The sequence below is a fragment of the Rhea pennata genome, chromosome 1 (assembly GCF_028389875.1).
Source record: "Rhea pennata isolate bPtePen1 chromosome 1, bPtePen1.pri, whole genome shotgun sequence".
In the NCBI taxonomy this organism is placed as follows: Eukaryota; Metazoa; Chordata; class Aves; order Rheiformes; family Rheidae; genus Rhea; species Rhea pennata.
The window spans coordinates 59,704,812-59,727,130 of record NC_084663.1 but is presented as its reverse complement, the minus strand read 5'-3'; the positions used below and the strand labels follow the sequence as shown (position 1 = coordinate 59,727,130).

The following is a 22,319-nucleotide window of genomic DNA, read 5'->3' as shown; positions in this document are numbered from 1 at the left end:
GGGCAGCGGGCAGCCCCGCGCTCCGCGCCGCGCTGCGCCGCGCTGCGCCCCGCGGAGACGAGGGGCGGCACCGCCGGCAGCACGGCGCCGCCCCATTGGGAGCCGGCCGCGGCGCTTTGCATAGCTCCGCCCCCCGCGCCGTCCCATTGGCCGCCGGCCGCGGTGTTTTGCACGGCACCGCCCCCGCCGCCTGGCTGGCCGGGGCTGCGGGTGCCGGGGCGGCGCGGCGCAGTGCAGGAGCCGGAGCCGGGAGGCGGCAGCGGGGCCGGAGCCGGGGCCGCACCGAGACGCTGCCGCTTCGCCGTCGTCCGTCGCCGCCCCGCTGCGAGAGGCAGAGGCGCGGCGGAATAGTGAGCGGGGCTCGTCTCCCCGCCGCGTTCGTTTTCCACCGCTTTCTCTTCCCGAGTTTCCTGCGGGTGCAGCATGAAGTGCAGCGATGGCAAGGAGAGGTAAGACGGTCGTGAGGACTCTGGAAGATTTGACGCTGGATTCTGGTTATGGTGGCGCCGCGGACTCGGTCCGGTCCTCCAACTTGTCGCTGTGCTGCTCGGATTCCCACCCGGCGTACCCCTATGGAGGAAACTGCTGGCCGCAGCTAACCGACTCCATGCACAGTCGGCACAACAGCTTTGACACCGTCAACACCGTCCTAGTGGAAGACTCCGAGGTGCTGGACTGCGCGGGGCAGCAGTGCTCCCGGCTCCTGCCCGACCTTGAGGAGGTCCCCTGGAGCCTGGAGGAGGTGGAGGCGCTGCTGCTGCCGCCGCCGCGCCGGGAGCCGCGGGCGCCGGGCGCCGCCGCCGGCCCCGGCAGCCGGGATGCGGCGGCGCGGCTGTCGACGCTGGTGAGCCGGGCGCTGGTGCGGATCGCCCGCGAGGCGCAGCGGCTGAGCCTCCGCTTCGCCAAGTGCACCAAGCACGAGGTGCAGAGCGCCATGGAGATCGTGCTGGGCTGGACGCTGGCGGCCCGCTGCACGGCGGCCGCCCTGGGCGCCCTCTCCCTCTACAACATGAGCGGCAGCGGCGGCGACCGCTTCAGCCGCGGCAAGTCGGCGCGCTGCGGGCTCGCCTTCTCCGTGGGCAAGTTCTACCGCTGGATGGTGGACAGCCGCGTGGCCCTGCGCATCCACGAGCACGCCGCCATCTACCTCACCGCCGGCACCGAGAGCCTCTTCCGCGACATCCACGCGCGGGTGATGGCCGGCCCCGCCGCCCCGCCGCCCGGCCGCCCGGCCGCCGCCGCCGCGCCGGACAAGGAGAAGGAGGGCGGCGAGGCGCCCCGCTTCACCGTCGAGTCGCTGGAGCAGACGGTCAACAACGACCCCGAGCTCTGGGGCTTGCTGCAGCCCTACCAGCACCTCATCTGCGGCAAAAACGCCAGCGGTGAGTCGCCGCCGCCGGGCCTGCGGGGCGCGGCGCGACGGGGCGGGATGTGGGGCCACCACCTGCTGCGCCGGGCCAGGGGGCCGGGCCGGGCCGGGCCTGTCCTGCGCCCGCGGCGGGGCGCCTGGCACCCCCGAGCCGCCCCCGCGCACCTGCGCACCTGCCGCCGCGGACGCTCAGCGGCCGGGCCCCTGCGGGCTGCAGCGGGGCCGCATCTTCTGCATCGCCCGGGGAGGGCGGCGGGGCGGGAGCGGCCAGTGCGGCACTTCGGTGTTTTAAAATACATTTTTTATGTTTTTTTTTTCTGATTATTTTTATATATTGGTTTTGCCCCAGCGCAGCGCCAGCGTGGGGCGAGGGCGCAACGAGCCTCGCCGCCCCGTCGGGGCCGGCCGCGCGGGGAGCGGGGCAGGTCGGCGGCTTCCCCGGCGAGGCGCGGGCGGAGCTGCGGGCATCGCTGCGGGGGGGCGCGTGTCTCTAGCTTAAATTTTTTTAATTTTTTTTAGGGGCTTCTCGGTTGCGTTTCGGTAGGGGGTGAGTGATACACACCGTTCAAAGCTTCAATTTTCCACAGGAAATGGCAGAAGCGTAGCTGAGCGCAAGCGAGTGAGATGAAACTTTGTTACATATGCAGTGGTTTGGCCAGAGACTGCGTGGTTGGCGCTGAAATGCAGTCTTTCTGGACAGATTTCATTCATGTTGCTGCTTGTTTACCCAGAGCCTGACACAGATGCAACACGGTGATGCATCAACTTCCTGGAGATTTTCTTTTCTTTTCTTTCTTTCCTTTCCTTTTTTTTTTTTTTTTTTTTTTTCATGCGGTGTCCAGGATTTTTAGTGAGTTTTCGTTTAACCGAGCAGGATCTCAAAGTTGACGTTTCTTGTTATTTCAGCTCCCTGTGTTTGTCAGGGAAAGGAAAATGGAACAAGCCGGTAACCCATCTCAGGGAAGCGCAGTTAAAACTGTGTTTTTTGCGCGTCATACAAGTGTGCACAAGCACATACGCACACTTTTCTTGAGCCTAAATAAAAAATACCTGTCAGGCTGAGATGCCAGTGTTGGACAAAAAAGGAAACTGGGAAAACCGGGATGACTGGAAGTCCAGATCAGCTCTACAGATTAACCCTGTTAAGTTGTTACAGCCACAGACAGTGCATTATGGCCCACTATCTTTTGCTTTAAGACACCTTCTCTCCCAAAGAGGCCCCCCAAAAAGGAACACCAGGCAGAAGCAAAGAACAGGGGCAGATCCTCCCCTGGTGTAAATCACTGTGGCTCCATTATGGTCCTGTGGTGGTTTTACCCCAGCTGAGCCTGTCTGCCCCGGACGCTGTGCTGCACCCGTGCACGCTGCTCACAGGGGCATGTGCCGCAGGGCCCCTGGGTTTCGTTTTGGAGGGGTTTGCGTGTGGGCACGCTAGCCCCCGGGAGTGACACTGGTATTTTTCCCGTGCGTCCCGGTATTGTGGCTGTAGGTTTCGGCTGGCAGTTGTGTTGCATTTCTGACACTGCAGCGCTGTCTGTTTGGATCCCTATCGAGCCTCTCATTTTGTTTTGCGGATTTACAGCTCCCACTGTGTCAGCTTGCTGGATTTAAATGAACTTCATTTTGACCCTCATTTCTCTCCATTCCAGGGACATGATTTGGAGTTTTCGTCTCCATTTTGTCCATTTCTGCCGGCTTTACCTGGCACAAATCCTCCTTGGTGGCTCAGTCCTGATTCAAGCAAATGACATTTTTCTAAGATGTTAGAATCAGACTCTAGCAAGTTGTCCATTTTGTTTTGCCCCTCTCTCTCTCTGTGTCATTATAATTTCCATGCAAATGACTGCAATGTTATTTTGCTTTTTAACATCTTATAATACATAGTTTGACATCCTGCTATGTATATGTTTAGAGTTGCAGGTGCAAATGAAACAGAGACAGCCTTTCTTGTAGTAAAAGCCACTTTTTATTACTGTTTATGTTTATCTAGATTTATTCCAAGGATGCGTTGCCTACTCTTGAGTACTTTTGCAGCAACTAAACAGACATTACAAACTACTGCAGTGGTCAGGCGGTTCCTTCACCGTTGCGATGTCTGTTTATACAGTCGTCCTCGTTTTGATGTCTGAGTGTTCCACAGTTGGTTGCGAATGTTTTCAGGCACTTAAAAGGTGAGGAAGTCTGATGTGAGAGATTATTTGACCTGGTCAAAACTATTTGGGAAATCTGGGCTAGGTTGTTTAAAGTGCTGGCAGCTACATAACCGCAAGTTCATCTTTCCTCTGTACTCACTACTTGAAACATGCTGATAAAGTAGTTGAATATATAACAGACTTCTCCTTACATCTCCTGTGCTACTGCAGGAGACTAGTCAGGTCTTGTGCTCTGGGAGGTCGATAAATCTGGCACAGATTTATCTACAGGCACTGAAATGGATTGATTTGGTCCACCAGATACTGATGAGAATTGATTACTGGAGCCTTTCTGGAGGTGCTGTATCCAATGTGATTTGAGTGAGGGAGAAAGGGAAAACAGTGCAAAAGGAGGCCTCCTACTAATACCTTTTCTTCATGCAATTTTATTTAGGCGACTGGGGGAGAGGTTGCTCAGGCAGCAAGGGGAGTCTCTCTGGCCTGCACATGTCAAACCTTTAAAAATTTTCCATGCTAAAATCAACACCTTAAAACCCATATGGACAATGGAACAGGCAGCCCATGGAGATCACAGGATATGGGAATGTGCAAAGTTCAGAGTTTGAGTATGAAGTAGTCCAAGATGGCTATAAAGCAGGCTGTGAATGCAGGTTTTGGGAAGGTGGTCTCAGGATCTGACAAATGTGAATTGCTCTTTTGAAGCTTCCTGTCGGCTGTGCAGTGTTTAATCGCTACAGGTGAGGCTTTCTAGCCTCATGTCCTACCAATTCATTGTTGCTGAATAGGATCACTGTTGCCAGATAACCTTCATCTATGAGTAGTGGTCACGTGCCATCAGATGAAGATGTCTGAAGCAGTTCTTCTGCTGGAGGCCTTCGGCCTGCTGGGCTTCTCTCAGGTGTGTCTGGCTTGAGCTCAGACAGTCCCGACATGAGCCCAGTGTCCCACAGGTCCCTGGCCACTTCTTGTTCAAGGTTGAAGGTGGACAGCTGGAAGTGGTGGTGTTCATTCATACATTGCAGACAGCCATCCGTCTCTTTTGCCAAGTGGCCAACCTCTTAAGAAGAGTCCTTCTTTCCTGCCTTCTGGGAGAGCGATGGCAAAGCAGAAGTAGGTAGCAGCATCAGGAACATGTCGCTGAAGTACGTGAGCAGCTTCTGGTATCTCGTCTGAGTTTATCCCAGTTACTATATTAGTAAGAATAGATCTCAGAAGCACTCAGAGGTAGTATCTTTTTTCCTGAGCAACCAGGATTTTAATGTGGTTGAATGAAAATTAAAAACTTTATGTTTGGGATTTCGTTGACGCTCAAATGTTTCAATTATGAACTCCGTCTGAACAGTGCAGTATCCATTTTATATTTCATAACATTCACATGGAGTGATATTTCCCTTGAAATAGTGGGACCAAATATTGTATACTCAATAAAAGGCAGTAAAAGCTTGCACCTCTGTGCATATTTTTGTTAAGCTATATTATTTTTGTTTCTTTATTGCTCATCAAAATCCTACTTTTAAGCTAGATCAGAAGGCTGCCCCAGATCTTGCATTCAGCGCAAATAGTAGGAATAAGCCTGTATATTTCATTTGCATGAGGAATGCTGAGACAGCAGATCAAAGTAGCTCAAAGTTATCTACCCTTTGTTATGAAAGTTCCTTTTTAAAAAATGGAGGAATGGTGTTAGACAACATCTTGACTGGTATGGAGTGTTTAGAAAATAGGTCTCTTATCTTCTGTGGTGGGACTCACATGTGTATGTGTAAGTATCTCCTCCAGCTTTGGGCCTCTTAAGAGGTGCTCTGAGGGGGCCTGAATGGGCAGTACACACTGGAGGTGATGGACCTGCAGTGGTGTGACAGCACTAGTTAGACAGATGTGGTGGGAAGGGTAGATTCACTCTGCCCTTACCAGCATCAAGCTAGCAGGAGAGCGCTTGGAGTCGATTTTTGCAGAGCAGCCAACAAGCATAACGGGGCCTTGTCTGTTTGTGTACATCTACTAAAAATAGTTATTTGGAACCCAAGTGTATCCATGTGGTTTCGTCCTATTCTTAATATTATTTAGAGAGAAAGACACAACAACTAGGAAGAAACCCAGGATTAGATCAGGCTTGGCTAACACGTGTCAACTAACCTCAGTTTAACCTCAGCCTCTTCTAATCCAGGCAGACTCAAGGGACTGTAAGCAAATGAGAGACACTAATATATTAGCACAGCTTAACCAAGTCATTTACCGCTTTTAAATTCTTTCTTATATACACACTCACTCCACTCATATATGTGTGTGTACGTATATACGTGCACGTATGTATATTTACAGAGGCCATTTTCTTCATCTGGTGGCAAATGCGCTGCATCTGTTTGTTGTTATTTCTATCCTTTCTTTTGCAGCTGAACCATACAAGATGCTATTATGGCTTAAGGGGCATTGTAAAAATCGATCTAAAATTTAGTTGAGCTGTCATCTAAGATGAAAGGGGAATATTTGGGGACAAAGTGGAAATTCATGCCTTTTGGGGGGGGGCTTGTTAACTATGGTTTCAAAAACATCCTTTTCTTCACCGATATATTTCAGTTTCATTTTTTTGCTAGAAAAAAAAGAATTGGAATCCTGTTTGAATTCTCTTATATGCTCCTATATATTATACTTAAGGGTTTTTGCTGTTATGTTTTCCCCACGTGCTCCTTTGCGCTCGAGTTCCTTGCCCAGAGGTTGACACTAGTAGCAGTGTAACAAATGATCCGTGTTTTTCCTCGATTCTCTTAGTCGACAGCCTCAGCTACAAAATTCCATTGCTGATGTGAAAAAGCTGCGAAACGGGAGAGGGAAGCACGCCGCGTAGCTTGGTCAGGGGCTCAAAGGATTAGCAGAACTAAACCTCCGTGGCCGGCGGCAGGTTGGCCGTGCCGGCCCGGCTGCCTTGCAGGGAGAGAGGTTGTTGGTCAACTGTCTGACTGACTAAGGTTTGTTTCCCGCTGGATATTTTTAGTGGTATAATTTGTTCCGGTTATGAGTATAACTTAACCCCCCCCCCCAGAAATAGTTATTACCAGAAACACTGTAGTGTTAAAGCATAAGGATGATGCATATCAGTATAATTATTCCCTTTATCATGTTGGAAAGTACCTTAATAGCAGTTATAGCTGTGGCCACACTAGGGAGTTTTAGGGCTGTGACTGTACCACTTAGCTTCTGATGTAAACAGGACTTTGGAATTACAAATGACAAATATGATTGTGTATACCGAAAGCAGGCAAGAGGAATAACGGAGTAATTTCAGCAGTAGATTGTTTTCATGGCTTGTTTACTGAGCGGTGGCATGCTTCATCTAGTCTTTCAACCCTATTTGTGAGCAAGTGGTACCAAATGCCTTATGGACAACTTAGCACCTTTCCCTAAATCCAGTGTAAAAGTTACCTCTAGCAACTGTTTTGAAGTGACTCTGAAAAAAGCACCATGTAATTTTTCTCTTTTTTTTAATATAGGTGGTGGCCTTTTTACAATGCATATTGAACCAAGCTCTCAGTTATCAGTCCAAAATCTTTTGTGTTGTCCAGAGTAAATATGCCAGTGTCCCAGATGAAGACAGCTAAAGCCCGAGCTCTTTCTCCCTTGCTCTGGAATGGGGACTAGCTCTCATTGCTCGTAAGCTAGAGGAAAGCTTTATGCTCTTTCCCCCGTGCTCCCAACGAACGTGTGAAAGGAGAAAGCGGTGCTCAGTTAGATGGTGCCAGAGGAAAACAGTCGTTTCCTAATGCATGTAGGAATTAAATTCTCTGCTCAGAGTAATTTCCTCTAGCCGATGCATAAAACATGGAGGCTCTTTTGGGATTCGGTACACCGAATCTGGCACCTTCCACACCAAATAGCTCAGTAACCGGCCTAATACAGAATGAAGAGGAGAAGCAAGGAAGGGATAGAGGAGCAGGCGCTTGTCACTGGGACGTGCTTCCTTGCTGCTGGGATTGGGAACGGGCAACGCTGCCACCGGTTGCTTTTCCAAGCAGGACGTCCATCGGGGCCGAGAGGGTCTCTTTGAGCAAGGCCAGCTGCTCCCTTTATCTCATTTAACGCTGTGTTAGCCTTAACTCTTAGCAGTGAAATAGGCAGCTGCTTAGGGCTGTGGGCTGGTTTTTAAATGTTATCGCCTCACCAATCTCCCATATGATCATGGTGGCTTGCGTCAGTGCCTGCTTCTTTCCCAGTCTCCTCCCAGTTTCAACACTTTGCTGCTGCCTCCTCATCGGTGTCTCCCAGGCTCTCGTGGCCGTCCTGGCACTGGTGCCATCCTACCAGGCTTGCTGTCCCAGTGCTTCCTCCCGCGGAGCTGTCGAGAGGCTGTTTGCATCTGTCCCGGGGGTTCTGACAGGGCTTACGGAACAAGTGGGAAGATTTTTTGTCCTTTTCCCTTGTTTTCTTCCTGACTAAAAGAGATTTTTTTCCTGCCATCTCTGTACTGATCTTTAATTATACTTCCTGTGCACCTGATAAGTATCTTAGAGATTTTACGAGACGTACAGATGGAGTGAAGATCAATTCAGAGTTTGGCCAGTTAGTTTAATCTGCGGTTGCTTTGCCTGAGGTGTTCAGCTGGACAGTCTGAAAAGAGCGGAGATGTTAGAGGGCAGCACACCAGCCGCAGCTTCAAATGCAACCTCACGATCTGTCCTTGCTCTCAGGAATTATCTACAACAAAGAATTTCCATCAGTGGGCTCAGCGTGGCCACGTTGTCTGTTAATGTGTGAGCTCTCCATCTTCCCAAAAGGCAAGACAGCAGTCGCTGTGTTGAAGAGAGGGAATCTGGTGGTCAGTTGCTTATCATCCTTTCCCTAAAGATAAATCTAATTTCTGTAAAAAACAGAAGAAAGAAGGCTATTGATGAAGTAAACTGAATCAGTGAGAAGGCAGATGCAGTCTCATTTTGATACCAAGAGTGAGGAATATATTTTGGGGAGCGGTTCAAGAACAGGGCGTTCAGCGAAGTGGAATGGATGGGTTACAGGCACTCACACTGATACCTTGCTGAGGCTGCAGAGACCTGTTTTGATTATTTTAATTAATATAACATATTTTACTGAACCGATGGTTTCAAATCATCACATTCCCTTAGCGTGACAGTTTGTGGATTGTGAGGGAGTTGCATAGTCCAGCTTATGGTTGGCTTCTGCTGATATTTCTAGAGAGGCTTCCTGACTTAAGAAAAAATAATGGAAAACCAAAATGATGTTGGGGCAAACACCCTCAGATGAATACATGTAGCTCATACTGGGTTCATATGGCCTTCCTCATTTCTCCTGCATTTCTCCTTTGAAGTCAGAATTCAGCTTTAACAAATAGGAGATTTCTTGGACACCTTTCTTGGACTCTTGAGTAGTGCCCCTCGATGATACTCTTTTGACTGTATTTTATTCTCTTTCTTGATTCCTACATGGAGTTCACAGTAAGCAGCACTTGTTCTTTGCTCTAAGAGTTCCTGGTAACAATCCAGGAGGTTTTTTAGTATAGTTCTGTAAGAGCGCCTTTGCACCCCCCCCCAGTGAATACACATGCCAGCTCAGGGGCTCAAAAGGTGCTTTGGATCTTATACAGTCTCCCACCAGGATTTTCTTGGCCCTTCACTGATTTGGGGAAAAAAATGGCCTTGACATTTGATTTCAAGTTAAACGATACCAGGTTGGTAGGAGGGAACAGGAAGCAAATGCCCAGAGTTAAGGTGAGAAAATTACCCAGCTGGTACAAATAGGCTTCAGGGGAGGTGATCTCACCCCTGCTGAATTGAGCTGGCAGAGACAAGTAAAGGAGGAAAGACTTGTTAAGCTGGGTTGCTTCCAGGCCATTCAGAAGCACCACGTTAAACGCTACTGGGCATAGACTATTGACTTGTTGAAAGTGTTTGGGCCAGTTGATGGTCTTGGTCACTCTGGTGCAAACCTGCTTGGTGGAATATTGCAGTCTGTTGCCAACTAGCATAACAGATCTGTTTGGTGGGAACTTTGCTCTCTCTATTTTTTCTATTTTCTTTTCTATTTTTTGCTTTCTATACCTTTGGGTCAGCACCTTCGCAGCCTGATCGCAGCGCCCTTATGCAAATAAACCTCACGTGTGTGAAGTCATGTTGGCTTTGCGCTGTCATCAGGGTTTTGGGGCAGACTCGGAAGTGAGTGGAGGAACAGCAGCTCCCGAGGAGATTACGGAGGAGCCTCTTCCAGCGATGAGTTTTCTGTACTTGAGTGCCGTGGGGTACCATCTGGACCTGCAAGAATCTGAGGCTTCAGAATTAATAAAAACAAACCTCTTTTAAATTGCACAGCTATGAAATATTACTCCCAGGTGGGAGAAGCAAACGGGGTTGGGGTTGCAGTGGGGGTATGATGTGTGCATTTAAATTTGCAAGGAAGTCAAATAACTGGAGGAGACCTTGCATCCTGCAGCATTTTGCAGTTTTGCTGGCCCCGTGGTGGTTAGATAAACACCGCTGGGCTGCACTGCCTTTGCTAACGTATTGTCTTTGGCCACATGTGAGTGTAGAGGGGCTGCAGAGCCACCTTCGTCCTCACTGCTGCCCAGCCTAACGGCAGGAGCTCATCAGGAAAGGCAGGCAGGAGAGCATGGAGCCAAATCCTTTACTCCAAAAACAGGGAGCGAATGAGGAGTTGAAGGAGGGGAAGGAAGGCTTCCCCTTGCTGAGAGCTGAACAGGCCTTCCAAGCACCTCTCCTGGGTGTTAGCTGGTAGTGATTTGGAAAAATGAAAGTGGTGGGGCCCTGGGCCAGATGGGTTGTATCCAGCCCCCAGGCTGTGGATCCTTCTCCCTGGGTGAAGTGCTTCAGCTTCGCCCTCACTGAGGAGCAGAAGACTTGGCTGGTGAGAAACAGGTGTTGAAGCAAGCTGCCACCAGTGAGCAGGGCTGGCCAAACTCTGCGGGAACGAGGCCAAGCTCCCAGCCCCTTAGCGGGAAGTGTTTACCAGCAGAAAGGAAAGAGGTGTTTCAGAGGTCAGAGTCATTTTGGTACCCACTGAGATGCTTTTTGCAGAGAAAGCTGAGAAGGTTTTTTAATGCAGGAGCAGGCTTTTTTGCATGCCACCACCTCACAGAAATTAATTTCACTGAATCATTGACTGTAAGTCTGTGTACATAGATTATTTTGCACCAAGTTGCAATGTAGTGAACAGAAATGCTAGGGGTGGGGTTCAGGTGCCTGGAATGCTTTTACTTCATTTTATGTTCATAAAATAACTGTCACAAAACTCAATACCTTAAAAGTTATTCCTGTGCTATTGGTGCTGTTCAACTTCTCCAGTGTACATTTTGTATGGAACAGTGTAGGATCTGATATGTTCCAAATATACTGTTAAACCAAATCCTGTAGTCCTCAGCTGGACAAAATTTGCATTGATTTTAGGGAAAGAGTGGCCTGTCAGATCCTGGGACAAGCTCTCCTCTTTGGTAACAAATTATAGAAACTCTGTTGAGTCAAACCTGTAGGCCCAGATTTAGTTTGACTAAAAATAAGTGTTGTCAGAACTCAACATCAGTATCAGTGTCTCACTGTAGGGATATATTTTTAATTTGAAAGGGAATTGTTTTTTTCATTGTTTTACTGATGCATCCAGCATAAAAACTGCAAAGTGAAATCTGCTTGGAGTGAACTATAACACACCACGGTTACTGACTAGCCTATTTCTGCTGTCCCATATAAGAAAAGTCCTAAAAATAGTCCAGCAGCATATGTTTTCAAAATTAAATTGGATTTTAAAAATAAGAACTTCAGTTTAATTATCTGGCAAGCTCTTAGTAAGGAGATGGGTTTTCAAAATACGCAATTCCCTTAACATGAAAAAAAACAAAACGTCACCTTCCCCCCCCCCATAGTTAGGAGCTGCGGTTTTGCTGTTGAACTTTACCTATTATTACTATTATTATCCTTTGTACTCACAGAAAGTTGCCTTGTGCATTGAGTGGCTTTGGATAGTGAAGACAGTCTTGCAAACTGAGTAAATACAGAAGCAGAGGCTAGTAATGTGCATAGTATCTTTACAATCCTGCCTGTTGTATGACTGTAGTGATTCCTTGCCTTCCATCCTCAAGAGCATGGTTTGTGGACCACAGTTAAGACAAGCAGCAGTAATGTCAAATATTTCACAGGTTTAAATTTGGGAATAATGAGATAGATAAGCCCCTACCCAACACAAAGGAGTCTAAACTTCTCTAGCAGCATTTTTGCAGCCAAAAGCTGGTAGCCAATGTAGAAAAGTCAGTGATGCTGTCTGTCTAAAATATATCAGCAGTTAAAATAACTGTAGTGGCTGAATGCTTCTAAAGCAAGATTAAATACAACAGAAAGAAAACACCCTGGCCAAATCTTGTTTTCCCCTTAAGCACCCAGGTAGTCTAATTGATTTTTTTTTGGAAGGAAAGGCCATCACCTCTCTTCAGCTAGTAGAAATCGCGTGCAAATGGGATAATTGGTGGATTCAGTAAGGAGCCCTGCAGTGATGGGAACAATCAAGCTGCCCTAGATGGGAATCCTGATGTCTCTGAGCCCTGCCTGCTGACCAGAGATATAGTAGAGCGAGCCAACACCTGAGACCTGGAGATGAGCTGGCTGAGTGCTCGGTTCTGAAGAGACTTGGTGGTTATCAGATGGGTGGGAAAACACCACATTATCTGGCTGGCAAGATTCTATAGAGACACCTTTAATTACAGATTGTGTCTATATGATACATTAGCTGTTGAGTCACAAAGTGCTTTCTAAGATTTTGAGTTGCCCTGGATGCTTCTGCCCTTATCATAGATAACTTTTCTTTCATTATAGCTAGGCCCGGCGATTGCAAGCTCTTCCTTTCTTCCTTTGCAGTGGGCCTTGCTGTCATTATCCTCGCCATCGTCACCCTGAGATTAAATTACTCTAATTTGCTCAGCCTAGGGCTGTGCTTTGGGATTCTTTGGGAATTTAATTGGAATGCTGCTGTCTGCTTAATAGCTACTTTACAGCTACTTCACATGCCCAAACTACTCTGACCACAAAACTAGCTGCTGGGCAGAGTTGGACCTGTACCCTCAAAAGGAGCTGCAAAGCCCGTGGGCAGCTTGTGCAATGCATGTTGCATGGCTGTAACAGCATTGGCCAAACATGCCTTGGTTGGAGTGAGAAGATGCTGTTGACAGACTGGGATCTTTAGCTGTCTGTAGGCTTGAGATTTGTGCCTGTCTTTGGTCCAGAAGGGCTTGAATTGGGTAGGGTGCTGGAAGAACCTGCGTTTGGGGATAAAGACAGCATTGCTGAAGAAATGATGGCACAACAGTTTGTTACTGCTGCTGTAGACTGTGACTTGAGATGCTGCCAAGGTGGAAGGGCTCTGATATTGCTCCCCTTGAAGGTGCAGCAGTGCTGTTGGCTTTCCACTGTTGCACTGAAATGGTTGTTATAGATATTAAAAAAATGCACTTGTGTTGGCTGTGGTGTAAGAAAAATGCATGCAATTCGGCACCTGCATAAAACATCCTCTGAGTCTAGAATAATTAGTTCAGCTTTAGTAGCCTCATTTCCAGGAGGGGAAGAAAAGTCACAGCAAATAGCAGAAAGGAAAATGAAAGTCTGGGGGCCCAAGGGCAATATTTGGGTATGATAGTCAGCCAGAGTGGCATTATTTGGTCCAGAAAGAAGACACCCAGGAGGAGTCGTGATTGAACGATACAAAAGAGTGAATGGCAAAGCAGAAACCGATCAGCTGCTTTATTTTTTTTTTTTTGGGGGGAGATATAAAATGTGTGAAAGTTAAATGAAACTGAAAGAGTGTAAATTGAAAATGACTATAAAGAACCCTCTTCTTTCTGCAGCATCGTGGCAGTTTGTGGAACAGAATACTGCAGCAAGTAAGTGGGAAATAATTTAGTGGAGTTACGCATGCGAAGGAGAATATTTCTAAAAGTGTTAGGTTAATATTTGCTCATATTGTGGAGGAAGTACTCTTTCATGGTTTAGCACAAGCTTCTCTTCCACAACCTCCCGAACCATTGCACAACATGTGGCAGCCTTCCTTGGCCTTCCTCTAAGGCCGTATCATCCCTTGCTGCTGACTAGTTGTTCTGCAAATACAGACTCTTTCCTGGAACATTGTTCAGAAGAAGAAAAAGTTTATTAGTTTCAATATTAGTTTCAATAGCCTCACTTCTGTGAATGCGTAAGAGCCACATGCCTGAACCATCGACTGCTCTGAGCTCTGTGGTTGTGATTACTTCTGTAGGTTTTGTTCTACAGTTTTGGCACAGGCAAAACTTTCTTCCCTGACTTTCACGTACGTTCTTTCGGTGTTGGAAGTGTCTGCTGGAGACCATTTAGATATGGTTGCTTTTTTGCTTGCCATCGAAGAAGTCCAGCATTTACTAAAACAACTTGCTAATTTACTGCATTCTAGCATAATCTCTTTAGAATGTCCTTTTTTTAAAAAAAAATAGTCTGGCCAGATGATATAAAAATATTCACTGGAAAAGCAGAGTATTTAGAAATAGCTGTAATTTTGAGTTATACCAAATAGAAACCCAAGCATTTGCATTTGATTAAGGACAGGTGTTTAACTTTTGCACAGCTGTTCTTATGTTACTGGAATTTTTGACCTACTGGAAAAAAAAAAAAAACTGACTAAATCTGGCATTAGTACTGTAGCTTAGTAAACTTAATGTTCAGTAGGGAGAAGAATGCAAAATACCACTTTGTTACAGTACATTGGTGCATCAATAATGTAGTAATGTAATGGCTTAGAGGGAAAATAATGGCTACTAATGGTGTAACTAGTGTGTTTACTGATACTACAGCACAATTAATTGTGGTTTTCTTGGAATTAAGTGCTATCAACAAGTTCTGTTAAAAGTGGATGCAGGTCATTGAAGCTTAACCTTCTCACTGCCAGGACTCTGATAGCCTTGCCCTGTCCCCTGGGAACAGTCTGCAGAAAAATAAAAATGTGGCTCATTAATTGCCAATGATGGGAGGGGATTTCTTTGCTCATGGTGCAACCATATACAGGAGGGCGATATACTGCTTTCTGCCACCTGTGTTTGCTGTGTCCTCAATAGCCACAACAGCTGAGCTTGGAAGGAGAAATGCTGGAGAGGACTGCAGGTTTCAAGACCCCGAGCGGAGTGCTTTTCCGGCATGACTGTGAATAATATGGCTGAGGTCTCAGTGGAGACCTGTCATCTTTCTGGCAGCAGTGAATTTGTCCGTGAGGCTGGCGTTGCCTGCCTGACTGCTGTGTCCTCCGGGAAGGGTTTGATGAGGCTGGAAAAGTCAGTGCCTCTGGGACTTGTGGTGGCCCCTTGCACCCTACCCGGGCACACCATGGGGAGAGGGGCACAGGGAGGGCTGAGCAGCCGTGGGGCAGGACAGGCGGCTGAGACGATGCATGAAGCTCCCTGCTTCCTTCAGTATTTAAATTATTTGTTACTATGGCCAAACTAGAGGAGTATAGGGGTGAGGTTGAGGGTCATCACTCCTGGGCTGATCCTCTGATGCCCAGCAGAGGTTTGGTGCACTGCCAGCCCTTCCCTTGGTGGCAGAAGGGAGCAGAGTCTCTTCTGGTTTTTCTGTTTTTATAAAACTTGTGGAAACCTGGTGTCTCGGGCTATCCTTTGCATAATAGTGCTTTGCCAGAACTGGTTGAAATCTGCCCATGAACTGAAAGGTCATTGGGATGCTGGAAGGACTGGGCAGGCAAACTTGACTGTGTAGATCTCATTTTCTTAGAAACCAGGCAAGAAGTGCAGCTTCCCATTTTCAGAGGATTTTGAAAGATGGTCTTCATATGCTCATGTTTCTTGTAAATGCATTTAACAGTCTTGCTCATGCCTCTGTATATCGTGTACAGCAGATAGAGACCTACAGGAACTGTGGCTCAGGCCCAACACGTAGTGGTTTAAAAGCACCCCTAAGGATCCTGATGTCTTTGGCAGACAGAGCTCGCGCTGATTTTGTATCGCTGGGCTCTAAGATGTGTCCTCCTTTCTCTATTATGTATTATCTGGGGTGGGGATACAGAAGAGGAGGGAATACATTTCTTAAAGCACTTTTTATAATGCGCCTTTGCCCCCGCTTTGAAACTGAACAGTACGTTTGTGAAGCGATTTTAGTGACAGTCGTCCACCAGGAGTTTTTTTTTTTTTTATTATAAAATGAAAGAATTGTTCAGTTTTATCTTTTAATTTGTTTTAAAAGAGCCAAAATGGTGCATTCAGTCACTTCATAACTGCATGCTCTAAAATCTGTATTTATCTGATCTTTTTGCCATAACACATAATTGGTTTATACAAATTTAAATGTTTTCTAGTAGTGGAATACTTTCTTTTTCGCATGTACGCAGCAGCTTTGTTTTAGAGGAGACTGTGCCAGGGAGAGGTCATACTTTGGTTCAAAGAAGTGACAGTGCTTTTAAAAGAAGGGCACTTCTTTTCCTTTTTATTTAGCAGAAGTAGCCCTAGGTGTGTCTGTGTGATGTGAACGTGGGACTGGGAGTCAGTGGCAGATTGACTGCCTAATTAAACGAGAAGAGCTCGCCCTTTCGCTGTGGTTCTTTGGAATTTTACTAGTGGCACTTTCCGTTAATAAACATTTACCTCGTTACCTGAAGATACTACGTACAGACGAACTTTTAGTATATCACAGACTACCTACAGTCATAAGCCCCAAAGGGGCTAACTAACTAATGACGTTAGTAGACTTTCCTCCCTTGGAGCAAGGGACAGCTTATATGCTTAGGCCACAAGCCATGCTTACTTTTTTCTTTCTTTTGCTGCATGCTTTTGGTGTCAACTTTCTTCCAAAGAGTAAAAAAATCACAATGTATTTTATTTGTAGAGCTGTGTGGTTTATGTGAGATGCTCCCTGAGATAGGTCTCTCTGGTTTCAGACTACAGAGACGCATGAAAATGTTTGCTGATTTCTCCCCTACCCACTCCGTATGTTTTTAAGCTTGGACCTGCAACTTAAACTCAGCAGCTCATAATGAGTTTGATTTCATTGCCTCAAGTTTTGCTGTGAACCTTGCCTAAATTTCGGTTTCCTAATAGTCTATTAGGAAATGCTGCAATGATGTTCCTCACGCTTATCATTATTGTGAGGAGAAACTATTTCAGTTCCATTTAGGTTACATATATGATCAGGCAGATCTTCTAGTGGTTTAAGAATAGGAAAGTTCCATTGAAGTCAATATAGTTACATTAAAAGAAAAAAAAAAAAAAAAAAAAAAAGCAAATGAGTTTGTGACCTGGTATCTTCTCAAATTATTGAGAGCTGACCTAGAAAACACACATACATCCTTCTGTTAATCAGTATTTTATTGTGTTTTCTCTTACTGGAGCATAGAATCATAGAATGGTAAGGTTGGAAGGGACCTCTGGAGATCATCTCCAACTGTCAGCATAGCCTATACAGGGATTGAACCCGCTACCTTAGCATTAACAGCATCAACCAACTGAACTAAACCTGCCCCCCCAATGCTTGTTTGGAAAATCTTCTCTTACATTTGAATTTTCTTACAGTTCTTCACTCCTTAGACAATTTTCAGTGACATCATTCTGTATATTTCAAGTGCCACTATTGATGGAAGTAGTCCTTTAGAATATATACACTTGAACTACCACAAAATGAATGACTGACATTAGATATTAGTGCCTCTTCTGTCAAGATTTTGGCATGTCATTTGGTTGTGAAGACAGTCTGAAGGAGGTTACGCCGATCTAACAAACATGCCATTCTCCCTGTGAGCTCGGCAGCCGGTTGCCATCCACCTTCCTTTGGTGAAGGTGAGAAGATTGCCCAACAGGTAGTTGTTTCGGGTAGTCTTGCTGCTTCAGGGCATGGTGTAAACTGTCAGCTGGTTGAGCAGTTGCTTCTACTTTACATGGTAAGTGCAGGGTTGGGAAGAGTCACCTCCCTTGAGCATGCAGAAACCAATCTTATGTGTGTGCACATATTTTAGTCTTCGGACTTTGGGGCATATGGTCACTTCACTATTGATACAAGAGAGCATCTTCAGGAAGGTGGGGCTGTAGCTAGTTACAGCAGTAGTAAATTCAAGGCCTTATATTTTAGTGTAGTATCTAACTTGCCAGCTTTGGGAAATCTTTTGCCTGATGAGAACTCCTGGGAAACTGGAAGGGACTGGAAATCCCAGGCTGTGTTTACTGGACCTGGTACAGCTGTGCCTCAGACTAGAGTTAAAAGGGATGTAAACAAGGGGTGAATTATAAGACTTCTTCTGCCTTCTCTTTGCCTTGTTATATGGAAATGCCACATACCTTGTCATCTCTGCAGGCCTAGGCTTCTGCTCAGTGACTCACTGTAAGCCATAGGTTCTGTGCCAGGTGGAAACAATACAAAATTTCCATATAGTTGGGGTCTTTTTGATCCCTTTTTCTTAGCTGTAAGTCTAGGAAGCCATAAGGACTACCTAGTTCCAGGCATCTCTGTGGCTGGAATTACTGCTTGCCCAGATGGGATACCAAGGTGGTGTCTTATTTTCTGTCACTGTTAGAAGGATGCCTGACTTTAATGCCTTCAAGGAGAATGATCTTGGAAGTCTAGGAGAAAGTCAAATCTTAAGTTCTTTGGCTTCTTGATCTTTCTTGCAAGAACAGTCTGCTCCTTTCAACCTGTAGACAATCATTTATGAAACCTAGTTGTTTTGAAAGAGCCTGAGGCAAAGCAGAGGGTCTCTTGCAGCCTTTCTGCTCAAAGGTGACCTTCACCTCCAGTGCTGCCTCCCACTCTGGTTCAGTGGTTGTGGAGGGCTGGTGTGATCCCTGCAGCTGGCTCAGGTGGAATATAAGTGAATTCTGAATTCTTTCCTAGACCACAGCCAGATCTCCGCACGGCAGCTGATCACTTTAGAAATTCTGCACCTTTTTATGGCAGCAGAGGGAACTAAAAAGCTTAGCTAGAACTGTTGGCTTCTCCAGAAAAGGAAGGAAGGATTTATATAGTTCTGTAGACTTTTAAATAATAATAGAAAAGCAAAAACATTTTCTGACTTGTGTGAAGCAAGCGTCTAAACTTGGTGGGTATTTGGGAGAGATTCATGCATCATCTGCTGTCCTTCATCTATCTGAGTTATTCCTACAGAGGAAGTAAGGCTTAAGGAAAGTGGCAAAGAATGACAGACCCCTGCAAGAGTAGCAGATTGCCATGCTGTGGGAGCCTGGGGCATTGCCTGTTCTGTCCCTACACGCGTGTACAGAATCTCTAAAGATACCTGGAGTCATTATAACATTTCAGACTGAGACATGTGTCCAGAGAACAAGCATAGACAAAAGGGAAAAACTTTGCTCTCCTTGAGCATAGCACCATCTGGGTGTCAGGTTCCATGCCTGTTCCTGAAGCAAAAACAACAACAAAAAAGATTCTTTCCTTACAAAGGTTCATTTAAGGTGCTGGAAAGTCTGTATGTCTGTATAAGTGTATATATGTTTGCATTGCATGCATCTGAACTTGGCTGAGATTTAAATGTCCACATTTACATTTGATTGCTTGCCACGTACTGTTAGGCAAAGCAACTGGAATTGCACATGTGTGTGGAACAGAAAATGTATCTTGCCAGGGGCATTGCAGAAATTAAGAGAATTGATTGACCAACCGAATGCGATTTGAGTTGGTTTCTCAGAAACATCATAACAAATATTTTATTAGCCCAGCTTCTATATCCACTCAGCTCAGAACCCGCAATTTCAAGATGCGCAGAGGAAGCAAACATTGGAGATCATGTTTGCAATATGACCAGCTGTTGATATGCCTCTAAGAAATATATGCAGTTGTTAGTTGCTCAAGTTAAACTAATAATATTGCCCTAGCCACATTTGAACACCTAGCTTCCATGGTTTGCAAGCTGTTGATGGTACCTGAGGCGTGATGCTGCTCCACTGAATTTTGGGGTGTGTTTCTTTATGGATACAACAGGACCAGAATCAGGCCTTTAGCAAGAACACAACACTCAGTAAGTGGTTGGATTGTGCAGTGAATTCAGAATAATTTGGCAGTTGTAGTATTTTGGTGGTGGACACTTAATTGTTTCATTAGTTATTGTGAATGTCTGTTGGGTTTGTGATCTGTAAGAGTTGTATGTGTTGTTCATTTATAAGGTCCCATTAAAAAATAAAAAAGAGAGAGACTGGGAAAGAGCAATGAATATAATTGTCATGAAAACGTTTGCTGAATTCTGATGTGGAGTGACCTCTGGAGACTTCTTCCAGGCCTCCTTTTTTTTGTGATCCAGCACTGACTGAAGTCAGTGCAAGTGCATTTTAATAAGGCTGGAAAGCACACAGTTTCCCTCTATATTTCACTCCACTTCCTCATGTAGTGGCTTTATCTTGAGCCTGCTGGAGCCCCATGTTTCTTGTTGAGATGACACAGGGCTGGCTACAAGTATCTGTAGCTGCAATTACAACCAGTGATACAGGATTGGATGCTGTCATCTTTATGAATAAAACTACATTGACTCCTCCCTCATCATCATCAGTAAATTCATTGCTAGGTTGATTTTTATGAGACTGAAATTCAGAATAGGAAAAATAAACTTCCATCCATCTCTAATGCAATATCCCTAGAGCTGTGTACTCAAACACCGCAGCGTACCCACTGTACGCCCCTTCACTTGCTCCTTTCGTGACTGTCTGGAGGGAAGGATCAGCTTTGCAAAGTGCCCAGAAAGGTTGCAACAAATCTGTTCAGAGCTTCAGAACTTTACCAGCTACTGAGGCCATTTGTCTATTTTAATAGTGTATAGGCTGCACAAAAATAAGAAGGGTGGATTTTCAAAAAGAGAGTGATTTCTAACAGTGAATTGACTTCCCACACCAAGAGCCATCTCTTTCTTCAACATTTAAATATTGGAGGTGAATGCAACATTGATGTTATGGAAGGTGAAGATGACATACCAGATTGCTCTCAGAACTACTTTGCAGTGTATTTGATGGAAAACAGTAGCAGCAGCTGTCTCTCCCAACACACCCTTATGAGAGCAGTGTCCTTTCTGCTAGCATTTCTCAAAGTATCTTCATGTAATGCCCAAGGCAGCAGTATTTTATGTTTGCAGTTATATTCTCCTAGACTTTCAAGGAGAGGTTTCTTCCCAAGATTACTTCTTTGCTTCTAAATTTGGATTGTGAGGTTTCATTTGAAATATATAAGCTGCTGGAAGCAGTGGGGCTGATTGGGGATTTTGGCCTAACACGTAACATTCAACTTGGATATTCTTTGACTATTGCCACGATGGATATTTTTAATGCATTTCTTAAACTCTGTGTTTTGTTGAAAAGTCTAGCCTCATTGCTGTTTTTCTGAGCTGGAGTTTGCCAGATTTAGTGTCGCATAGCACACACCATGCAGCATGTTACTAATTATTGCGCATGGGCACAAGCAGCCCATTCCATACATTCCCGTGCTCCATTTGTTACTAATTAGTAGTCATCGTGCTGCTGGTGGGCTCTGGTGCTCTCAGCGTATCATCTGTAGGGTCGGCATCTGCCAGGAGGTGGTGTTTACTTTGGGTTAGACCTGAATAGCGATATCCCCCCCGCTATTCCCCTAAAAGTTTCAGACTTTCATGGCTTTAAAAATGTGAAAAATTCACAAGCATAGGTATGGAAAATTCTGGATAGCTGGTCTTGCTGTGATTCATAACCTGATACTAAGGGAACTTGGGAACACCAGGCTGTGCAGTACAATCCTCTCAAGCATTAAAAGGTGGTTAGGAAATAGAAAGCAAATGTGGGAATTCTTAAAGGTGACCTGTAAAGGGCTTTTAAAATGGAGTTATCCTTTTAACAGTCTGTTGGCCATTGCAAACAGCAATGGGAAAGGGAGCATTTAGTCACATACTTTTTTTTTTTTTTTTTTTTTTTTTAATTTAACATCTGAAGTTTTCTGAAATTGCTGCGGCAGCCTGTCCCTGCTGTGCTGTGGTGCCCCAGAATACTCTGATGTCTCAGGTACCCCACTGGGCTACTGATCTACCCTATACAGGTTCTGTAGAATGGTGATTTTTGTATTATGAGATGGCACAGTTTAGTACTGCTTGTCATCATATTAATTTTATATCCTTCAGAGATAATATATTCTTTAAGAGAGAATACATGCTTACATATATATATATATATATATATATATATATATGTAAAGAGATTGTACAAAACTTTTTTTCCTTTTTGAATACAGTATTTTCCACCCTTCTTTCCAAGCCTCTCTGCCCCTTTTCCAGTGAGCAGAGAGGTAGATTACATGGAGATAATTGCCTTGGCCATATGAGTAGGCAAACCAAGTAGATGCACTGATATTCTGGTATTTTAATCCCTGAGTTTCCTTTCAGTGGTGCTGAAAATAGTTTGCCTTTTTGCTGTTGGTTCTGCTGCTTTGAGATGACGTGAAATCTGTCTCTAGCATTTTGCTACTTTTAGCTTTTGCCATTTGGCTTTTGACGGCTGAGGTGCCTCAGTTTTCTCTCGCTTGCTCTTCTATCTCATGCCTCAGCTGGGTTGAAATGCCTGTTGTGCGGAGACAGTGAGAGAGAAGTTATTTCCTAACAAGTGCCACAAAATTTACTCAGGTAAATTGGATCTGCCAAGCATGGTCTGTGGGTTAGATTTAAGCTTTTAATATGTTGAACATCCTGCTTGCCTGGGAAGTTAAGAGACAAAGCAAAAAAATGCCACATCACCAGAGGTGGAGATGGAGACAAACTAGGATTAGTACTTTTGTCTCATCTTTTACTTAACTTTGTACTTCATAAATGATTGCTTAATATGT

The 22,319-nt window shown here is 45.5% G+C and overlaps 1 protein-coding gene across 2 annotated transcripts in view; it reads left to right on the top strand.

Moving 5' to 3' along the window:
* Nucleotides 1-248: 248 nt before the first annotated feature.
* Nucleotides 249-22,319, top strand: part of ABTB3 (ankyrin repeat and BTB domain containing 3) — a 183,473-nt gene continuing 161,402 nt past the window's right edge. For both annotated transcript variants that reach the window (XM_062569467.1, XM_062569458.1), the window contains exon 1: nt 249-1,382. In XM_062569467.1, coding sequence (XP_062425451.1) covers nt 437-1,382 — 946 coding nt within the window. In that variant the 5' untranslated portion in view covers nt 249-436. The remainder of the gene's footprint in view (nt 1,383-22,319) is intronic.